At 52.6% G+C, this 20642-nt stretch overlaps 1 protein-coding gene across 2 annotated transcripts in view; it reads left to right on the top strand.

The window, feature by feature from the left end:
- Positions 1 to 19001, top strand: part of IGF2BP1 (insulin like growth factor 2 mRNA binding protein 1) — a 31400-nt gene extending 12399 nt beyond the window's left edge. Inside the window, exons 3-15 of one of the 2 annotated variants that reach the window (XM_074162604.1) lie at positions 10525 to 10573; positions 11048 to 11099; positions 11929 to 11992; positions 13701 to 13982; positions 14638 to 14772; positions 15018 to 15140; positions 15654 to 15789; positions 15890 to 16012; positions 16854 to 16970; positions 17086 to 17160; positions 17457 to 17588; positions 17727 to 17840; positions 18753 to 19001. In XM_074162604.1, coding sequence (XP_074018705.1) covers positions 10525 to 10573; positions 11048 to 11099; positions 11929 to 11992; positions 13701 to 13982; positions 14638 to 14772; positions 15018 to 15140; positions 15654 to 15789; positions 15890 to 16012; positions 16854 to 16970; positions 17086 to 17160; positions 17457 to 17588; positions 17727 to 17840; positions 18753 to 18845 — 1495 coding nt within the window. In that variant the 3' untranslated portion in view covers positions 18846 to 19001. The remainder of the gene's footprint in view (positions 1 to 10524; positions 10574 to 11047; positions 11100 to 11928; positions 11993 to 13700; positions 13983 to 14637; positions 14773 to 15017; positions 15141 to 15653; positions 15790 to 15889; positions 16013 to 16853; positions 16971 to 17085; positions 17161 to 17456; positions 17589 to 17726; positions 17841 to 18752) is intronic. The other variant, XM_074162605.1, reaches the window with a different exon arrangement.
- Positions 19002 to 20642: the final 1641 nt, after the last annotated feature.

Below are 20642 nucleotides of genomic sequence, written 5' to 3'. Positions count from 1 at the left end.
TGCCTGCAATCGCTGCACTGGTTCAACCTGATTTGGCTTAAAACAGGCTCGGTGCCACTGGCACTGAGCCCCGCACGGAGACTCTCTTAGATTGATTTTTTCTTTTTTTTTTTTTTTTTGGATCCAGTTTTATCTGACAAATCCCTACGTGCCAGGCACAAGGGGCTGTGGAGTCGTGCCACTCTCTGGCAACGTAATGTTGTGGAAGAGGAGCCCTCAAAGCCACCGGTCCCTGTGCTGCCGCCTCCTCCTCCTCCTCCTCCTCCTCCCCACACAGACCTTGCTCAGAAAAGCCTCTTAGAAGTCACAGGCAGTTTTGTTTCCTCTTCCTTTCTCGCGCTGGCATGTGCTTGTGCATCTGAAGTTGTTGGGGCCCCCGAATCCTTGCAGCTCCCCTCGGCTTTAATGAATCCCTCCTTATTTCCCCTGCTCCAAGTGCTCCGAGCCCATGGGATTTGTGAGACCTGCAGTACGAGGTCAATACCCCGCTGTCTGGGGGGGCTGGAAACACAGAATAAAAAAGGTGGTCCTGACCACTTTCTGTAGACAAAATTATATGAACTGTATCTGTCAATCACCCTGGTAATGATGCTTAATTATTGAGAAATTAGAGTGGTGTAAGACCCACCCGAGAGCATGTGCTGACGGGGTTTGGGGTTCCCGCTGACGCCGGCTGCGTGGGAGCTGCCCGAAGCTTCACTTGGCTGCTTGGCGAAGCCTGAGCTCATCTCAAAGCATCCCCCAGCCCGGTAGCACCATCACAGCCACTGGAAACCAGTTAGAAATGTGTCTAGGCACCAGAGGAGGGCAGAGGTGCCCTCTCGTGGCAAGGAGAAGTGGGCGAGAGGTTTGTGGGTGGCACGCAGCTGCCTGCTGAAACCCCATCCCCAGCACCCTAACGAAGGCAGTAACGAAGGGTGGGAGGCGGCATGGCCATGCTGTGGGTTTCACACCGCCTCAGCTTTTATTTTGTGCATTGTTGGACTTGGGGGAGGGTGGCAATGACCGTCTTCCAGATGGTCCAAAGTCCAGACCTGGTGGACTGAGACATCTCCTGCATCGGTGGCTGATGTCGTAGCTCCTAGAGGCTTAGGTCCACGTTTAGGACCTTTTCTATTCAAAGTTGGCCTCGGTGGGTGAAGGGAGATGTTCTGAAATGTGCAGAACACATCAAAATACAGAATACACTTTGTCTCATGTGCTTTTATTCAGGTTTTTATATCGGCATCAGGGATGGAGACACCTTAACACCCGTGTGGAGTTGGCCGTGTGCCCTTCGATGCTTGAGGACGTGCAGATGATGCTGCGTGTTCCTTTGCCCGGCTGCCTTAGCGTTTGTTGCCTTGTGCTGTGCTCTGGTGATGGTCCTAGAAGTGCTCCAGGCTCGATGGGTAAAAGGTGGGGTGAGGAACAAGTCCCACTTCTGCCACCCCTCCACATCTCGTGGTCTGGAAGGAAGTTTGCCTTTGAACATTACATTTGTTGGTGTGTTCACTGGTGGCAACCAGTGCCAGCGGCGGGGGTCAGGTTTGATTAAGGTTAATTTGAGAATTGAAACTTTAATTTTTGTCTTAAGGGATGGAAATCTCCCACCACTGGCTGCTGGGTCGCAGTGGGATCGAGCTGCCCCGCGGCTGGAGGTGGCTGGGAGGGAACTGGGGTTTTCTCCTGCCACCAGTTTGTCAGAGGCGACGTGTCCCGCTGAGGTTTGGGGTTGGGCTGCCGGTTGTGGGAACCCACCAAGTTTCGCTGGGCTTGGCTTTGGGGCATGTTCAGAGTATCAGAAAGAGCTTTTCAATACGTGGCAACCTGCCAGCAAATTAGAATGGAAAGATAATGCAAAATGGATGCATTGTATAAAACTCATCCATCTTTCCTCTCTATTACTTACTGTTAAACTTGTCCTGTCCGCAGATACTTGATGTATTGACTTTGGCAGGGACTAACTGCAGAATTCTTGGGGGATGATTAGAGTCTTCCTCTGGGCAAGTTGAGGATAAGGGCTTTTGAGATTTCTTTTGAGATTTCTTGCATCTTTTGAAGCACTGAGGTACTGCCTCCTCTCGGAGGTTGGCACTTAGCTGGGTGTGCTCCGCGCCAGCACCATCTACCTGGGATTGGTGGGGGAAAATGAGGAGTGAAAAGGCAGCACGGCGGTTTAATAGAGGAGGAAATATAAGATAGAGGATTTTTCCTACTCTGGGCATCAACTGGTCCCTTCCCTCTGCACCTGAGGTACAGCAGGTCTTCTAACAGCAGGAATGAGTTCTCTGAGGCTTTCAAAGGGATGCTCGTGGACGATTTCTCATTCTCGGCAGCTCCCTGAAAAAAATCTAATCAATTATTAGGCATGCTTCTCCGTGTACAAAGCATTTCCAAAAAGGAGCTAATGGGGAGAAACCAATTAGACAGATTTATTAGCCCAAGATCAAATTCTGGTTGCTGAGATGATTGATGGAAAGGATTAATCATGATGTGCTTGCTTGCCAGAGATAACTACTAGCCAAGGCGAGTGGGTCTGTATGAGACTCTTGCGTGGACGATGTGTGTCCCCAACATCCCGTGGCTGGTTCACTTCTGCGTCCCTCCAACTGCAAGAAGCCAAATGTCTTTGTTGGCTTGGCCTGATCTCCTCAGGAGGGGCCTCTTGGATCGTTTCTCTTCAAAGGACGAGCCCAGTTTTCTCTCTGCTTTTCTTTCTGCTACTGCTGCTTTAATCTTGTCATTATACATATTTGCATATTTCTTTCCCAACCTCCTCTGCCTTTTATCCCACCCCCAAATCTCGTTCCCGTCAGCCACCCTGCAGCTCTGGCTTTGCTGTTGCACCGGCGCAGCTGGGACTCTCTTGCCTTGGCCATGTCCCCCAGCGAACAGCAACCACTGTGGCCACGGCAGCTTTTCACTGGTTCTAGAGAAGTTGTTTCTTTATGAAGATGTAGGATGTGAGGTCAAGCAGGTCACCGGAGCTGGAAGGAAGGAGGATAGCAGCTCAGAAAAACACGAAATGATTTTAGAAGAAAGGGTGTTGGAATTTAAGAGTTTGTTGCACTGATGACACTAAGTTGAGGTCTGGTGGGAGAAGGTGTTTTGGAGGCAGAGGGAGGCTTCTCCGGGAGACCTTTGCTTTTTCTTTATGAGAAAAATCATTGTTTAAATCCGTGTTTCCTGAGCAGGCTGCAAGCTGGGTCCCTTTTCAGGACAAGAAGAGGGATGCTCTTCTTTCCTATTGCATCCCTCCGGGATCCTGCTCAATTGTAGCACAGTTGGGAGCTTTTTGATGGGGTTCTACCACTTTCTTTTCTCGCTCTGTGGGACTATACCTGACCTGCCCCATTTCACAGCCCAGGTTGTAGTGCAAACCCACCTCAATAAGCAGCTTCAGCGGTGAAATCGGGCTTTGAAGCAAGGGGCCAAAGTGGGTTTATGGGGAGGACTGAGGAGTGCTGCAGTGGGGGGACAGGTGATGGGGAGTGGCATGGCCAGGAGAGGGCAGTGATGGCCTTAACTCTGGCAGAAAAATTCAATGCTGTCAAAAATGCCCTTAATTTAGGGCTCAACCCCCAACCTTTAGGAAATGCTAGCCCAGATATGATTTTTTTTTTTTTTTTACTTATATGCTCAAATTGAATATTCTTGATGTTTGACATTGTGGCGTTAATGCTCAAAACTGATACGAAGCCTCTAAATCTCAGAGCTCTGGTTTTAGGCTCTTTGCAAACTCAGGGAAGGACTTTTCTTTGGTTCCTCCCCATTCCCATATTGAGTTTTCTCTTCCAAACCACAAAGGCTCCAAAAGTTCATCCTGGACCTGCGGTACCTCTGTGAGGAGCTGGGTTAGGAGGTTTGGATTCAGTAAAAAAAAATCAGATATCTGTCTCAAACCTTACTAATGCTGCATTTGAAGGAGTTCAGGTTGTTGGCCTTGCTTGAGCATCGTCTGGTGTATTTGGTACGTGATTTTTTTTTTTCTCCTGTCTTGCCAGCGAGTGAGCCAGTGGTCCAGCGAGGACCTCGCATCCCTGGTCCTGCTTGGGCAGGGGTGTCCATGTGTCGGTGGGTTTAATCGTACAACAACCAACCGGCACGTGGGGAAGCCGAGAGATGTGTTGGCTTGGAGGGCGATGTAGAAGCTGGCAAATCCCAGGTGAAGTGGCTAAAGCCCGGAGGCAGATCCTGTCTGGACGGTGCTGGGTTGTGCTCGGAGGTGCGGTGGAGACCTGCCGTGGGCTTCCAGCAGGTACCTCCCTTTTTGTGCTTTTGTTTCCTTGTCAATGAAGGGAGTTCAGGGATAATATTCCTGCTTCGCGGAGATGCCGGCGAATTGAAAGCCTATCAATTTATAAGGGAAAAGCAAGTAATTTCAGCTACAACTTTTCTCTGAGTCCCCCTGGCAACGTTTGTGTCTTAGCAACCGCATTTTCCTATTTAAAAATGTTTAAAACATTAAAAAACAACAACAACAACACATTAAGCACAGGATTAAGTGCTTTCCTGAATCAAAGCCTAACTAGATAAATGAAATGCTGTTAATTGAATCAGGGATGCACTGTGTTTTCAGCCCCCAAATTTGCATAACATTTGCATTTGATTGAAAAGCCATCATTAATGTTGTTCAGTTCTAGTAGGTCCCCCCATGTCTCTGGCTTTGGCCGTCCTCCTCCTGCCCCGAGGAGCTGCATAAATGGTATTGGTAGGAGATGGACGGGATGGGGTTGGTGCTTGGGGTCAAGGAGAGCCCCAGCGCTCGGTCCCTCAGCATCGTGGTGCCATTAGTCACCTCTGCTTTGAGAAATACATGGTGGGGGACAGAGGAAGTCCAGGAGATGTTGGATATAAGGGAGGTGCTGTAGCCAACATCCCATAGAATGCGTCTGGTATGTGTCAGGCTCCAGGGTGACTATAGAGCTATTGCAAGTCTGGAGGAGGCCACAGAGATGCTGGGAGGGCTGGAGCCCCTCTGCTGTGAGGACAAGCTGAGAGAGTTGGGGGGGTTCAGCCTGGAGTAGAGAAGGCTCCGGGGAGACCTTAGAGCCCCTTCCAGCCCCTAAAGGGGCTCCAGCAAAGCTGGGGAGGGACTCTGGATCAGGGAGGGGAGCCATAGGATGAGGGGGAAGGGTTTGACACTGAAAGAGGGGAGATTGAGATGAGATATTGGGAAGAAATTCTTTGCTGCGAGGGTGGTGAGAGCCTGGCCCAGGTTGCCCAGAGAAGCTGTGGCTGCCCCATCCCTGGAGGGGTTCAAGGCCAGGTTGGACTTGAACTGGTGGGAGGTGTCCCTGCCCAGGGCAGGAGTTTGGACTAGAATGACCTTTAAGGTCCATTCTGTGATTCTAATGCAGAGTGATGGGGGCAGAGGACCAGCAGCTCATGCCGCAGTGCTCAGGGTCAGTTCTTTCTCTAGCAGAAGTTCACTAAATCGGCCCCTTACTTTGGGGCTAAAGAGAAATCGAATTGTCCGGACAAAACCTGCATTAGCAGGGGAAGAGGAAGGAAATCCATGGGGCTGGTTGCGCTGTAGATGGCTGTGCCGTGGGGCTATTTCGTTCGTGGGGGTATCCTGTGTGCCGGGGATTGTTGCCCTCTAAAGATGAGCCTTGTAGAGTATTGTGCTCCCGCGATGCAGGTGGTTGTGAGTGTCCTGTGATCCCTGTGGATCACAGGGAATGTTGTTTGTGGCTAAATGCTCAGAGTACAATAGTTGGGGTGACCTGAGCACCCCGCACCCTCTGTCCTCCTCTCCCTCCCTGTGCCCACCACACCGATCCCTCCGGCTGCCTCCGTGCTGCCGGTGATGCTCAGGGCTGAATCCCGTTGGTAAAACAACCCGGGTCCTTCCTTGAGCTCCTGCTTGCAGCGAGGCTCCATGGGGCAGGTGAAGGAGGCGCATCCATGGGGTGTGTTGGGGGGGATGTGGGGATTTATCCCAAGCTCTGCCACCATCCTGCTCAGCGGCTGTGGGTGCAGCGATGCTCCTCTCCGCCGGGAGAGAGCAGCCCGTCTCAGCTGGGACCTGTGGCCAAAACTTTTCTTGGAAGGAGGTGGCAGCAAGTCTCGCTGGGGGCGGGGATGTGCCCATGCTGGTGATGGGGTGAGGAGAGGCTCTGTCCTCCCCGTTTCTTCCCCCTACCCCCCCCCCCGAAATCATCACCTCAAAAACACCACATGGGACTCGTGCAAAAGGGAGGGGAACCCTCAAGCTGCGTCGCCTCTGGCTCGCGGTGGCCAGCCCCAGCCTCCTGCTGGCCCCCGGCCAGGCTGCCTGCTCCTAACTAGCAAGTGCCCCTTTCTTGGGTCCCTGCCACCGCCGCCACCGTGCCAGTCCACTCCGGGGGAATTACCAGCAGATTCTTAATTAAGTGGGAGGCTCTGGCCACCCTCTCGAAGGCGATCTCTGGGGATGCATCCAGGGGTGAGAGAAGAGGGATCCTGCTGGCTGGATCTGCGCTTGGCTGTTTCCCAGTGAGATTTAAAAATTAAAAACCAAACCAAAACACACACACACACACACACACCCCAACCTAATTTGGAATTCTTAATAATGATGCTTCTGCCTGCCTGAGTGATCAGGGTTTTCTGCGAAGGTTGCAGTGAGTACCAGTCCGTTCGTGCTGCCGATGTGCCGTGGATACCCGAGGGTGAGAAGCTCCAAGGATGATGTGGTGGTGGCGGCACCGGGAGCCAACGATGCCATGTGGGCTGGTGGGGTCTCTGGGTGTGTTTGGGACACAGAGCGGTTTCCAGCTGGCTCCAGGGCTGTCGGGAACCAGCAGTGGGAGTTTTCTGAATGAAAACTGCTGCTTTTTCCTGTTTCACCTTGATTTCTCCCTTCTGGGAAGAGGTTCCTCCTGGTGCACTTTGGGTTTGACCCACGTGGTATTGATGGGCACAGTGCTAGAAATCTCCACGGTACCTGGATATCGCAGGATCCTCCGTGGCACTTCCCTCTGTCTCTTTGCTTTTCCCCCTCAGTGAGGTTTAACCTTTGGCGTGTTGAGCTCTTTAAAGAGCTGGTTGGAGGAAAACCCAGGCAGAGCCTTTGATGGAGCAGAACTTGGTGCTTCCACTGCTCGGGGGTGATGAGGGACTGACCCAAGGTGCTCGTCTGTGGTGTGGCTCCAGGATGTGGGTCTCTCCTGTTACAATCCGGTTGCATCAGGGCGGGTGGTTTTTTTCTCCGGTGAGCTCAGCCGATGGCTGGAGAGGGTTTGTGGAGAGCATCAAGGGAACTTCAAAGGTCTTGCTTTGCCTCCCGGTTCTGCAGGAGACCCAGAAGATCTGCACGGGGCTGCCGGGTGCGTTGGCTGGTTTTTGAGGGCTGCAGGTTGGACATTGTGGGATGCTAAAATCCCGTTATCACAAATAGCACCGTCAGCGCGGAGCAGGAGGAGGGTGACACTGAGATCCATCCCTGGGACTCACGGCTCCTCTCCCCTTACAGCCCTGCAACCATTCGCCCTCCTCTCTCCACGCCCAATTTTTTTTTCTTTTCTTTTTTTTAAGTAAAAAAAAAAAAAAAATCCACCAGCACGTGGGCAGAAACCATCCGGATTCGCAAATAGACATTTTTTTTTTTTTACCAGGTCGATCAGCCCACTCCGGCTCACCCCAAGGATCTGGGAGGCTCCTGCCTTCGGCATGAGATGAGCAGCATCCGTGAGAGCGGTTGCCTCCTCCCGTGGGCTGGAGATGCTGGGGCTGGTCCGGGGGGCACAAGCGCCGGTGCCGGCTGGCGGCCAAGACCGGGCGAGCGGAGGTTGCGAGAGGGAGGAGCTCCCGCCTTTGGCACATGGTGAATAAAAAGCCAAGGAATCGCCGTCTCGCGGAGTTATTTATTTGGAGTAAAGCTCTGCCCGGCGCGGAGGTGGGAGCAGAACCGGGCTGTCACGTTTGGTGGTGCAAAGAGTTGGCATTTCGCACCGAGGATTTAAGTACAGCGGGACCTGCTTCTGGCAAAGCAAATAGCGGGGTTTATTTATTCATGACTTCCTCTGTAATTCTAACCACAGCCGCTGCCGAGCGCGCCGACGGAGCCGGATTCGAGCAGGGGCTGCTCAGCGGAGGGGGAGGTTTCCACCCGCTGTGGGGGCAACTTCACGTCGAGCCAGATCTGGCCGAAGGGGCGATGGATGTGGCCCCGATTCCGCCCTCCCTGGGGCAGGGTGGGCATCGATGGCGATGGGCCAGGAGTCAAGTTTTCGAGGTGCCGGCTCATCCCGGGATTTCACGGGATCCCACTCGGCTTTTGTGCAGCTCGCTCGGTTGGGCTGATAAAAAAGACCCATCTCCCTCCGAGCGTGGCCTCGCGGGGATTTAATATCCGTCAGTGATGGAGGCCTCTAGGAGCGGCAAATAATCCCGGTGGCGTGGTCGCGATGGGAGGAATTACCGGTTAATTAACATATTAATAAAAGCACAGCGGCCCTGGTGAAGTGCAGAGCAGCCCCTTGCCTTGCCCGGCCGGCACGGATGCGGGTGATGCTCTGCCCGGAGAGGCGCTCCGGCAGGCTCAGCGAAGGAAATCCGATTTATTTTATTTTATTTTATTTTATTTTATTTTAATTTTTTTTTTGGGGGGGGGAGGGGGCGGGGCGGAGAAAATTAGATGCCACCAGCAGAATTACGGTGCGAGGACATAAATGGCTCTTTTCTCTCCATAGCACATCGGATTCCGGTCACGTATGTGCCGAACACATGCTCTGCCCGTGCAGATGCTTGTAGCTATCTGGAGAAGTTTCCGTGGCGGGGGTGGGCGGTGGGAGACCTACGGGGTTTCCTCTATCGCTTCAAATCCTTTTGACCCTCCCTGGACTGTGACATTCTTTGCATTCTGAATTTCTTAATCTCTCCCCCATTCATTTTGGGATGCGGATTAGCATGTAAACGAGAGGTCTGGTTTCAGAGCACGGTCCCCCCCCCCCCCCTTTTCTTCCTGCAGCCCCCCACAACACGCAGTAATTTTAAGGGTCGAATTGGTTTCTTTTTCCCCATCCACCCTGTTTTCGTCTGTAGTAGTGACAAAATTTGGTGTTTCAGAGCCTTCCCGGTGGCTGAGCTGGTGGGAGCATGGAAAATCTTTTATTATTTTTTTATTTATTTATTTTTTTTATGCTTCATTTTGACTTTTAGAGGGGAGAGCAGCCCCAAATCTGGCCACCCCATCCCTCCGGGCTCAATCTTTGGTGACTTTGGGAAATATCAGTTCTGGTTTTCTTTGAAACCAAGGGACCCAGCCAACCCTTTCGGGGATTTTGGTGTGTGGGGGTTTGCATCCGGAACGCGCATCAGAGGGGACGCTGGAGGAAGCCGCTTTTACCTCGCGGGGTGAGGAGGAATCCGTACCTGTGTGGCCAAATCCCACTGATTGCTTTGGGCTGGTTTGCGCCGAGACAATTTCTTCTTCTCGTTGACAAATGAGCTGAGCCACCGTCTGAAGTTGTGTAATTAGAAGATAAGGATCTGGAATCTCGTTTTCTCTCCTTTTTTTTTTTTTGGGGGGGTTATTTCACGTGCTCATAAACGCTTTGAATTTGAAGCCAGGTCTGTGATGAGCAGGTCTGAGGGTATTTACTCGATATACTGCTTTGAGCTCCGAGCTGCCCACCGTGGTCGTGGCGTTTTATCTTCCTTTTCTTTAAAAATTCTTCTTCTTAAAGTTCAGTGGTTTTGGTTATTCCTGAAAAACAAGAGGCCAACGGGGGGGACCAGCCATCCGTGGTGGGGTTGGCACTGTTCGTGTGTGGGTTGCACCCACAAAGCTGCATCCTTCAAAGCCTTGGGCACCCAAAGGTGCCATTGCCTTTAGGTGGGGGCTCTTGGGGGTGTCCGGCAGCCGCCGTAATGTGGTGTCGGAGCTGCCGGACGAGCCCACGGCTGCTCTCAGCTGTCTGCGGCAGCTGCAGGACGAGGGGGGGAGACAGCACCCCCGGGGTAAATATGGCATCGGAATTAAAAAAAAGAGTTTCTATTTTGGGAAAAGTGAGGTTAGGAAGAGCCAAAGACGTGAGCGGAGAAGCAGACTGAGACCATGCCGGGTGGTGGAGCCAGGATGCCCGTGCCTTGGTTTCTCCCCAGTTAAAATCCAGCCGGGTTTTTGGATGTGGCAGTGATGCTCAGACGGGTCCTGCCAGCGGTCGGTGGCATCCCGAGGGTTGTCCCTTCGTGCCTCCGGGGCAGGAGGGCAGGTTATGTGAACGTACGGTTCCCTTTTTGCTTTCTAATCCTTCCATTTAATCTGGCGAAACTCCAGCCGTGCCCACGTCAGGGCTCCATCCAGTGCCAAAGGGTCGGGGGGGGTGGGGTGGGGTGGATTTTGGCATCTTGTTCTCGGTGAAGTTCCCGGCGTAAATAAATCCAGCACCAACTGGGCTGGGTGTAATTAGCCAAAAGCTATCAGAAAGCCCGGTGGCGTATGGAAATGCAAAGCTTGATTAGATACATCAACGTGCAATGCAACGGTTCAATGCAAAGTGGCCGTGTGTCGGACGCCAAATCTGCTTTTTAATCACTTTTCCTTTATTTCAGGAGCCGGAAAATTCAAATCCGGAACATCCCACCCCAGCTGCGATGGGAGGTAAGAGGAGCAAGCGGAGAAGTATAGCTCAGATTTAAGGGCTAATTTTTCCCCACAGGTTTCTGTACTTGGGATTAAAGTTGATTTATCCTTTTCTTTGTTATTAATTGGGTCTAATTATACTAGATCCTTGCATCCACGTAGCTTATTCCTCCTCCATTACAGGAGTAAATTCAACTGGTAGAAGCAACGTAAGCTACACCAACAAAAATCCCTATTAATAACAGGGTTTATATGATTTATCTATTGTATAAGGAACAAAATGGATCCTTTCTTCCCGCCGGCTGCCGGGACTTCTCCCCGATTCTCCCCCCTCAGCGTCCTGGGGCAGGCAGGAGCTTCCTTCATCTAATTGCTTGTGAAATCTTAATGACTAGAAAGCTGCCTTTATTGATTGATTGTATTTCCCTGCTCTGTCCTGACAATCCTGGTGTAAAGTGGGGTGGTTTTTTTTTTTTCTCCTCCCTTTTCCAGGTTCTGGATGGTTTGCTAGCCCAGTATGGCACTGTAGAAAACTGCGAGCAAGGTAGGACTGAAAAAAAAGATGCCAACTTGCTGTTATTTAAGATATTTTCTGCTCCAGCTATTTTTTGGATGGGGGGAGGGTGAGGAGAGACACGCGGTTTTTCCTTTGTCAGCAGAAGCGGCGGCTCAAGATGTCAAAAGGTCTCAGCCTGGTCGCTGGGGCTTTTTTTTGTTGTTGTTGTTGGTTTTTTTTTTTGTTCCCTATCGCTTAATGGCCGGTCCCGTGCGGTGGCTTTGGGCAGCGTGCGTGGATGTCCCCCGGATTGGGGGTTCCGGGTCCCCATCGTTCCCCCCGCACCCGTGGGTACCCACCAGCAGCCGCGTCGCGGGAAGGTGCAGGATGCTCTCCCGAGGCCGACGGGGACTATCTGTCTCCACTCTGCAGATTTTTATCTCAGCCTCTAATGGCGATCAGTTGAGACGGGAGGCTTAATATCGCCCCCGGGATGTTTAATGAGAGTAGAGTTACCATAACCCTCCTAGAAACGGAAAGGCGGGCTCGGAGGAGCTCCTGGGACCGTCCCCGGGCTCCAGCGAGGGATGGCAGGATGGAATTGGCTTTGGTGGCTTTGCTGCAGAGCACAAGGGCGTATGGGGATACTTTAAATAAGGCAGGAGGGTTTGTGCTGCCCAGGGTGATGATCCCAGGGTGGCCTGAGCCCTTGGACACTCATCTCCATTGGAGGAGAAAAACATCTGCAGATCCTTGGGGAGCCCTGGCGGGGACTCGTCTGAGAGGGGACTCTATGCTTTTTTTTTTTTGGGGGGGGTGGTGTCTTGGCCTGAAGCATTTGTGCTGCTTCTCTAATTTCTGCCTCTTTTGCTCACAGTGAACACGGACAGCGAGACGGCCGTTGTCAACGTCACCTATGCCAACCGGGAGCAGACCAGGCAGTAAGTGCCCCACGTCCCCCGGGAGCTCGGGCTGCCCTCCCTGCTGCGGCTCCGGCCCCTTCCCCCCTCATAAAAAAACAGGGTTTCCAGTGCTGGGAGTCAGATTACCCCCAAATTCCTAAATTTTTGGCTAAAAATGCAGCAAATCTTTGAGGAACCCCTTAGAACTCTGATTTCTTCTCCTTCACCTTCAGGTGGACATCTGTGTCTTAAAGCTTTTTTTTTTTTTTTCCCTGCAGTTCAGAGAGTAAAAACATAACTTTTTGCTCAAGGAGAAGTGGAGATTTTCTTGTACTTACATGATTTTGGGAATTATGTTTCCAGAAAAAGTAATAATGAGACCAAATATCACAGGAGCTGGGAGGTGTCAGGCAACAAGTGTCCTCTCTGGCTCATGGACGTGTCATTGGGGGACTTTCAGCTCCGTTTCCCACCCTGCCCAGGGAAAACGAGTTTGCACTAAATGCAAATGGAAAATGAATTGAATTGTTTTCCTCACTGCTGTTTATTTCACTTTCCTTTTGATCCAACTTGGGAAAGCTGGAAAAGGGATGGGATCAACCCTTTCCTTGGAGAGCAGCCTGGAGGAAAGCAGGGACTGATTGATAGGTTTTTATTGGGAAAGGTTTCCGTCACCGAGGCAGCTACGTCTCAAATGTGGCCACCGCGGCCGTGCCGACATCCCCGGGGACGTCGCCTGTGGTCACTCCACCAAAGCTCTGGTTTCCAAATGGTTTCTCGGCCGATAATACTTCAACTGTCAACCCTAAATTTGCTGTGGTGGTGTGTGTGGCCACAGCAAAACTTCATGGGGGAGCCGCCGTCCTGTTTTACTCTCTGTAATAACGCGGGGCAGGGTCCGGCCGTGGAGCCCAACAAGGAGAACACTCCCGCTTTGTCCTCCCATCCCTTGTCCATCCACCCCAGCCTGGCACTTTGCTCCCCATAAGGTGAAATATTTTGGGTTTCTTTCCCCAGGAAGCACCCAGAAAAGAGTTTTGTGCAAGTAGTTTTCCTCTCGGATCCGAAGCCCTTCTCCTCTGGGGCTGCGTGTGATTCATCGAGCATCTTTCTCTGCTCCCTTTGCATCCTGCGGGGATGGGGCTGCTAGCAGGGAAAGTCTCTGTTTGAGCCTGTTTTAGGGTTTTTTGGGTGGGTTTTTTTTTTTTTAATTTTTATTCTTTTTATAAGAGTTGAGTCACTGACTGCTTTCTGGAGAGCTGCAGTTTTTGAGTTTCTCCGTAGAAAGCCGGGGAGCTTTGAAGGAGCAGCGGAGAGCGGTGGCCAAAGCCGTGGCTTTGCTCTTGCTGCCAGCCCCATCTATCGACAGCTTTCGGCTCTTGCAGCCCCTGAAATTCCGCCGGGAGGTGGATTTGAATTATCAGCCAAAAATCATAAGGCGGAGGAGACGTGGGAATCGCTCCCTGCACCATCCTGCCCTGCAGCCATCGCTCCCATCCCCTCCCATGGGTGCTTGGAAAGGTTCCCCTTAAAATACTTTGACTCGTCCAGGTTGGGTGGAAAGTCCTGCCGGATCCTCCCAGCATCAGTGATGTGTCTTTTCCCCATTCCTGGTGTTTATTTGCTGGGCATTACGCCAGGGAGGGCTTGGCCCATTTTGGGTTGAGCTGATGGGTTGCCGCTCAGCGTGGGAGCGTGCCAGGAGGGACCCCCCACCCCAACCCCTCCTCCCCTTCTCCCCTTCCAGAGCCATCATGAAGCTGAATGGGCACCAGCTGGAGAACCACACGCTGAAGGTCTCCTACATCCCTGACGAGCAGTCCATGCAAGGGCCGGAGAACGGGCGGCGGGGTGGCTTCGGGGCGCGCGGTGCTCCCAGGCAGGGCTCCCCCGTCACCGCGGGGGCACCCGTCAAGCAGCAGCCGGTGGATATCCCCCTCCGCCTCCTGGTGCCCACCCAGTACGTGGGTGCCATCATTGGCAAGGAAGGGGCCACCATCAGGAACATCACGAAGCAGACGCAGTCCAAGTGAGTCCGTTCTCCCACGAGCCGGTTTGCACCTTGTTGAGCCGAGTGGTCTGCAGTGATATGAGGTTGAATTTTTTTGGAGAATGGGCTATTTGAGGCCCTTCCTGCTCTCCCGCCGTGCAGCATGTCCAAGAGCCACCTTCCCATGCCGTGCCTCACCCAGGGCTGCACTTCCCCACGTGTCTCCCTTGGCTGGGGTGGGATCTGGGCAGGCACGTGGGGAGGTCACTGCTTCAGCCGGTCTCATTTAACATGAGCCTGTTGAGCTTCACCCACCCGCCCTTGCACTTGGCCCACGAGCTTGTGTTGGCTGCGGCTCTTGTCCCCCAAGGAAAGCTTTATCTAAGACATTAAGTGATGGACAGCCCACCCCATCCCCCAGGCACGTGCCTGTTCCACTACTTAATCACTCCTGTTGCTTAAAATAAGTAGATGCTGATGCCTTATTTGGATTGCTGTGATTTGAGCTTCTAGCCACCATGTCCATGTCGAGTGTCGAGCCCAGAATTAACTCCTGTCTCCTTCCCTGGGTGCATATAACCTTACGCTCGAGTGTGAGCTCCAGGTGGTCAGTCCATGGGGACGTGGGGGGAGCGGAGCAGCTGGGAAGCTGCAGAGCCGTTCCCCGGCCCCAGCGCCCATCCCCTGCTTGCAGGATCGATGTGCACCGGAAAGAAAACGCGGGAGCTGCAGAAAAAGCCATCAGCATCCACTCCACCCCTGAGGGCTGCTCCGCCGCCTGCAAGATGATTCTGGAGATCATGCAGAAGGAGGCGAAGGACACCAAGACGTAAGGTTTCCCCCCTGTCCTTCTGTGCACGCGTATCCCACCCGTGGCTCTTCGCTGGGATCTGGTACCATCCCAACACCCGGAGCCGGGTGATGCTCCCATTGTGTGCAGGAGCTTTGGCTTCGGGGACCAGGGGACTCCAAGCAAGGGGACTTGAGGTTCCCCCATCCCTCTGTACCAAATCCCTCCTCTTTTGGCTGCAGTAATCCTTCATGTTGATATTTTTTCCCCATTCTTCTCCCAAGAGCTGACGAAGTGCCTCTGAAAATCTTGGCCCATAACAACTTCGTGGGGCGCCTGATCGGCAAAGAAGGGCGAAACTTGAAGAAAGTGGAGCAGGACACGGAGACAAAAATCACCATCTCATCGTAAGGCTCCTCGCTCCCTTTGGGGAAAGCAGGGCAGACCTTCCTCAGGCCGGGGTGGCTGGGGAGGATGAGGAGGAGATGGGTGATGTGATGAGTGGGCAGAGATGCCTGTTTGTCAGCTGGGAAGCCAGCTGTGGTGTGGGTGCTTTACTCCCCAAAGCTCTCTTGAAAAATCTTGGCATCATGTTGTCTGTATTCCTCTCCCCGTCCCTTTGGTGTCCTCTCCCCGTCCCTTTGGTGTCCCCTCCCCATTCAGGGATGCAGAGCTCAGGACCAGCTGGTTTGGTGGCTGGGACTGGCGTTTTACTCTTAAGCCATGTTTTTGGGGTGAAGGCAGGGTGGACTTCCCAGTGCCAACCATGATGCTGGTCCATGCTCTGTCCCAGTACATGGTGGCAGTGGCACCCCTTGTCCCCAGCACCCCAATAGCACCCATGAGAAGGACCAGAGGACCTGGCGTAGCGCTGGTCGAGCAGGGCAGGGTCTCGGCGCTGACGCTGGCTCTCCCATCAGCTTGCAGGACCTGACTCTGTACAACCCTGAAAGGACCATCACGGTGAAGGGCTCCATCGAGAACTGCTGCAAAGCAGAGCAGGAGATCATGAAGAAAGTGAGGGAAGCCTACGAGAACGACGTGGCCGCCATGAGCGTGAGTGGGGTTTGGTCCTACCCTGCGTCTGGGCTGATGGGAGCTCTCTGGGAGGTTGCCCCGATAAAGGCAATGAGCATTTCTCCTCTCTTGCCCTCAGTTGCAGTCTCACCTCATCCCTGGCCTTAACCTGGCTGCGGTTGGCCTCTTCCCTGCCTCCTCCAACGCAGTACCTCCTCCGCCAAGCAGCGTCTCCGGGGCTGCACCGTACAGCTCCTTCATGGTACGTGAACACCTGGCAGCTCGAACCACATCATAGGATCGTGGAATCCCAGGTTGGAAGGGGCCTCAGGGACCATGTGGTCCAACCTTTCTTGGCAAAAGCACAGTCTAGACGAGGTGGCCCAGTACCCTGTCCAGCTGAACCTTAAAAGTGTCCAATGTTGGGGAATCCACCATTTCCCTGGGGAGATTATTGTAAAAATTTCCTCTTATGTCCAGTCGGAATCTCCCCAGGAGTAACATGTACCCGTGGTGAATCCATGCTGGCTTTTCCTTGTCACGGGCTTCATTTGATTTGTGATACCCCCAGGAGAATTTGTTCTGTAACTTTCCCAGCGACTGAAGTACGACTGATGGGCCTATAATTTCCTGGATCCTCCTTTAAGCCCTTCTTGTGGATGGGGGTGACATTAGCTGTCTTCTAGTCTTCTGAGATGTCCCCTGGTCTCCACAGCTTCTCAAAGATTATGGATGGTGGCCTCACAACAATGTCAGCCAGCTCCCTTAACACCCTTGGGTGGATAGCATTGGGGCCCATCGATTTGTAGGGGTAACTGCTCCAGCTTGAGGATCTCCCCTGCATGGAGAAGACCCTTGTTGATGGTCAGGGATATACCTTCAGCATCCCCTGCTGTCAGCAGGCAGGGCAGGTCCAGTGTGGGTGCAGGATCTGGTCTTTTAAACTATTGGAAATGCCGTGGAGAAGGTGCTCAGACCCCATGGGGTCTGGTGGTGGCTCAGCCCTGCACCTTTGGGAGAGGTGTGGACATCACTTGGAGGGGTGCTTGGAGTCCTGATCTCGTGGTGGCATTGTACCCTGAACGGTGACTCTGTACCCACAGCCTCCGGAGCAGGAGACCGTGCACGTCTTCATCCCCGCGCAGGCGGTTGGCGCCATCATCGGCAAGAAGGGCCAACACATCAAGCAGCTCTCCCGGTTCGCAAGTGCCTCTATCAAGGTAGGGTTGACCCATTCAACGGGTGCTGTTCTGGCTGGGAAAACCACCTGAAAAGCCCAGGCTGGGGACCCAATCCTGCTCCCCGCCGCAGCCACCGTCTCTCTCTCACCTCTAGATTGCCCCTCCGGAGACGCCGGACTCCAAAGTGCGCATGGTGGTCATCACAGGCCCTCCAGAAGCTCAGTTCAAGGTTCTCCTGTGCTGGCATCACCGTGGGGGATTCAGGATGTCCCTCTCTGCTGCCCTGCAGAGCTGGGAAGGGAGGAGCAGGGGGGTGACCCCAGTTTTGAGCCCAGTCTGTGGCTGGGTAAACCCACCATCAGCTCTCCCAGTGATTGAGCTGGTTTGAAACGCTGAGGAACTGGGATTTCATGGAATCCTGTCCCATCCTGAGTCCTGGAGATGGAGATCCACTGAGCCAGTGGGGATGTCAGGGCGTAGGACATCTTGGGTGATGCCTGACTTCATGCTCCCTCCCCTCCACAGGCGCAAGGCAGGATTTACGGGAAGCTGAAGGAGGAGAACTTCTTCGGACCAAAGGAAGAAGTGAAGCTGGAGACACACATCCGGGTCCCTGCCTCAGCCGCGGGCAGGGTCATCGGCAAAGGGGGCAAAACCGTAAGCAGAAGCCATTCTTGGGTGGGGTGGGACATCCCTGGGAGGGTGGGCTGCTTTGTGCCAGTGCCTGGGGACATCCCAGGGACAGGGGTGGCCTTTCCCGGAGGGACAAGGCACGACAGGGTGGTCTTTGTCCAGGTCAATGAACTGCAGAACCTGACGGCAGCAGAGGTGGTGGTGCCGCGGGACCAGACCCCTGATGAGAATGAGCAGGTCATTGTGAAGATCATCGGGCACTTCTATGCCAGCCAGGTATGGCCCCGGTAGCTCCTGTGCTAGCACCGGTGGGTTCTCTGATGGCTAGTACGGGGCTGTGCCCATGTGTGTATTCTCCTGTGTAAGTTTTTTCTGAGCCTGGCAGATGGTGTTTGCGGGAGTGGGTGATGGCGAGCTGTGTCTTTTGTCATAGGTGATGGTGAGAGACGCTGGGGGAAGCAGGGAGAGCTGTGGGAGTACATGCACACACAGAGTGTGACCTCCTAAACCCACCTTTTGGAGGAAACCGTGCTAAAATTGTTGGAGCAGGTCCAGAGGAGGCCATGAAGATGATCAAAGGGTTAGAGAACCTCTCCTATGAGGACAGGCTGAGAAACTTGGGGTTGTTCAGCCTGGAGAAGGGAGACCTTAGAGCCCCTTCCAGTATCTGAAGAGGGCCTACAAGAAAGCTGAAGAGGAACTTTTTGCAAGGGCGTGTAGTGATAGGGTGAGGGGTAATGGTTTAAACTGGAAGAGAGAAGATTTAGATGAGGACTCAAGAAGACACGTTTCACTCTGAGGGTGGTGAGACCCTGGCCCAGGTTGCCCAGAGAAGCTGTGGCTGCCCCATCCCTGGAGGGGTTCAAGGCCAGGTTGGACGGGGCTTTGACCAACCTGGTGTGGTTGTGTCCCTGTGTGGAGGTGTCCACCTGTGTGGAGGTGTCCCTGCCCAGGGCAAGGGTTTGGACTAGAATGACCTTTAAGGTCCCTTCCAACTCACATCATTCCATGACTCTATGAAAAATTCAGGCAGGAAGGGATTTCCAGGAGCCACCTCGCCCAGCCCAGCCCTGCTGAACTCATCTTCCACGAGATGCAAAGCCCTTCCCCTCGTCCCTCCTCGCCCCGGGGTCTCGCCAGCCCTGGGGTCCCTCCCTAGGTCTCCCCTTTTGCTCTTGTCACCCGCAGATGGCTCAGCGCAAGATCCGAGACATCTTGGCCCAGGTGAAGCAGCAGCACCAGAAGGGACAGAGCGGCCAGACGCAAGCGCGGAGGAAATAAGAGCAGCACCGACGCCAACGTGAAAAGCGGAACAAGCCAATGCCGGGCTTAAGAGTGGCTGGGAATCAGTTACCGTAGAGAGATGCTAATTTGTTTCATTAACCGATCGAGATTAAAAATGCAGTTTGATTGGCTTCCAGGGTAGATGGCTAGGGTAAAACAAAACAAACCAAACAAACACAAAAAAAAAAAAAAAAGGGTCCGTTTTTAGCTTCCACGTGCCAGGGCAGCTACTTAAATGAAGCGAGAGGTGCTGCCACACGCCGGGTCAACCGGCTGCTCTGCCGGGGCCGGCGCGGCGCTGGGTGCCCGGGGACGACGGCGCTGGGTCCCCCTCTCGCGGGTTGCGGCATTTGCCCCCCTCTCATTTAAGTAGCCTTTTGGAGGTCCCGTCCCAGCCGGGGCACCCGGCGGCTGCGTCTCCCCGACCCCTCGCTCCCTCCCTCCCCGCGGCTGGTGGATAATTCCCAGAGCGACGTTAAGTCTTTTGGAGCATTTAATTTTGATCGATTATTATTTTTTTCTTTTTTTTTTTCTTATTTTAATTTTTTTTTTTTTCTAAAAAAGAAAAAAAAAAAAAAAAGAAGAGAAATTCCACTGGATTCTTACCAACCCCCCTTGGTAACGAGATCCATCGTGGGCAAAAAAAAAAAAATAAATCAAAAAAACAAATAAATCTCACCTTAGTACTAAAATGGATTTGGGTCCCTTGGGAGCTCTGCACCGCTCCAGTCTCGGAACCACCGGCGGGCGGCGGGAGGGCAGGATTCCTCCTGCCTGTGCTGCCTGCAGTGCAGTGCCTTGAAAAGCCTTAGAAGCCAGGAGAGCACCTCTATTTTCCAGGAATTTTGGTTTTTTTTTTTTTTAATTTCAGTTGTTTGAATGCTTCTTTTCATTCTAGGTTAAAGAAATGGTTTTTTTGGGGTTTTTTTTGGTATTTTTATTTTTATTTTTATTTTAAAGCCTATGAAATAATGGCAGAAGCGGGACATAAGACCATTTTTTCTCAGCGATCTCCGCTGCGGAGGTGACGACCCGTCCTAGAGACGAGACAAATTGTCCGGGGAAGGGAAGGGGCGAGGGAAGGGCTTTTGTTTTTCCCTCCTCCCTTCAAGAAACAGCAATAAACCACCACCAAAAAAAAAACCAAAAAAAAAAAAAAAAAGGCAAACCCCCCCCCTGCTTGGTAGGAAATATTAATTATCTTAATTAATTAAAAATTAATCATCACCTCTAGTAATCAGATTGTGGGAACTAAATGGATGCAGAAGGGTTTTGAGGGGGAGTCGGGAAGGAGCTGGAGGGGTTGAGGGGAGATGCTCAGCCGCTCTTATTCCCCTCCCCTTCCAAATCTCTCTAGGTGGGGGAAAAAAAAAAATTCTTGAAATTTGGCACATTTTTCTTAGTCTATAAAGTTTTCGGGGTTTTTTTTTAGTTATTTTAAAAAAAACAACAACAAAACAACAACCAACCACCACCCTCCTTTCTGCAGGAAAAATAACTCTTCTCACGAGACGATACCAAATATACGCGTCAAACGAATGTAATATGGTTACTGATTCCCGCCACTCTTATGTGGATTTTATATTTTAGATATATTTTAATGATTTGTTTTTAATATTGAGTATTCGGAAGGGACAGTAACTGCTGCCGTCGCCTCTTCCAGGCAGGGGAAGGTCTTGTCTCCACGGCGGGGCTGGGGCAGCCCCGGCGCCGTGTTTTTTTTTCTGCTGCAAATCCAGCCAAAATGTGGATTTACGTCGATTTTTCCCGCAAATTGGAGCGGGAGGGTGGAAA

Source organism: Numenius arquata, chromosome 23 (assembly GCF_964106895.1).
Source record: "Numenius arquata chromosome 23, bNumArq3.hap1.1, whole genome shotgun sequence".
Lineage (NCBI taxonomy): Eukaryota > Metazoa > Chordata > Aves > Charadriiformes > Scolopacidae > Numenius > Numenius arquata.
The sequence above is the reverse complement of the archived record's forward strand: the minus strand, read 5'-3'. Positions and strand labels throughout refer to the sequence as shown.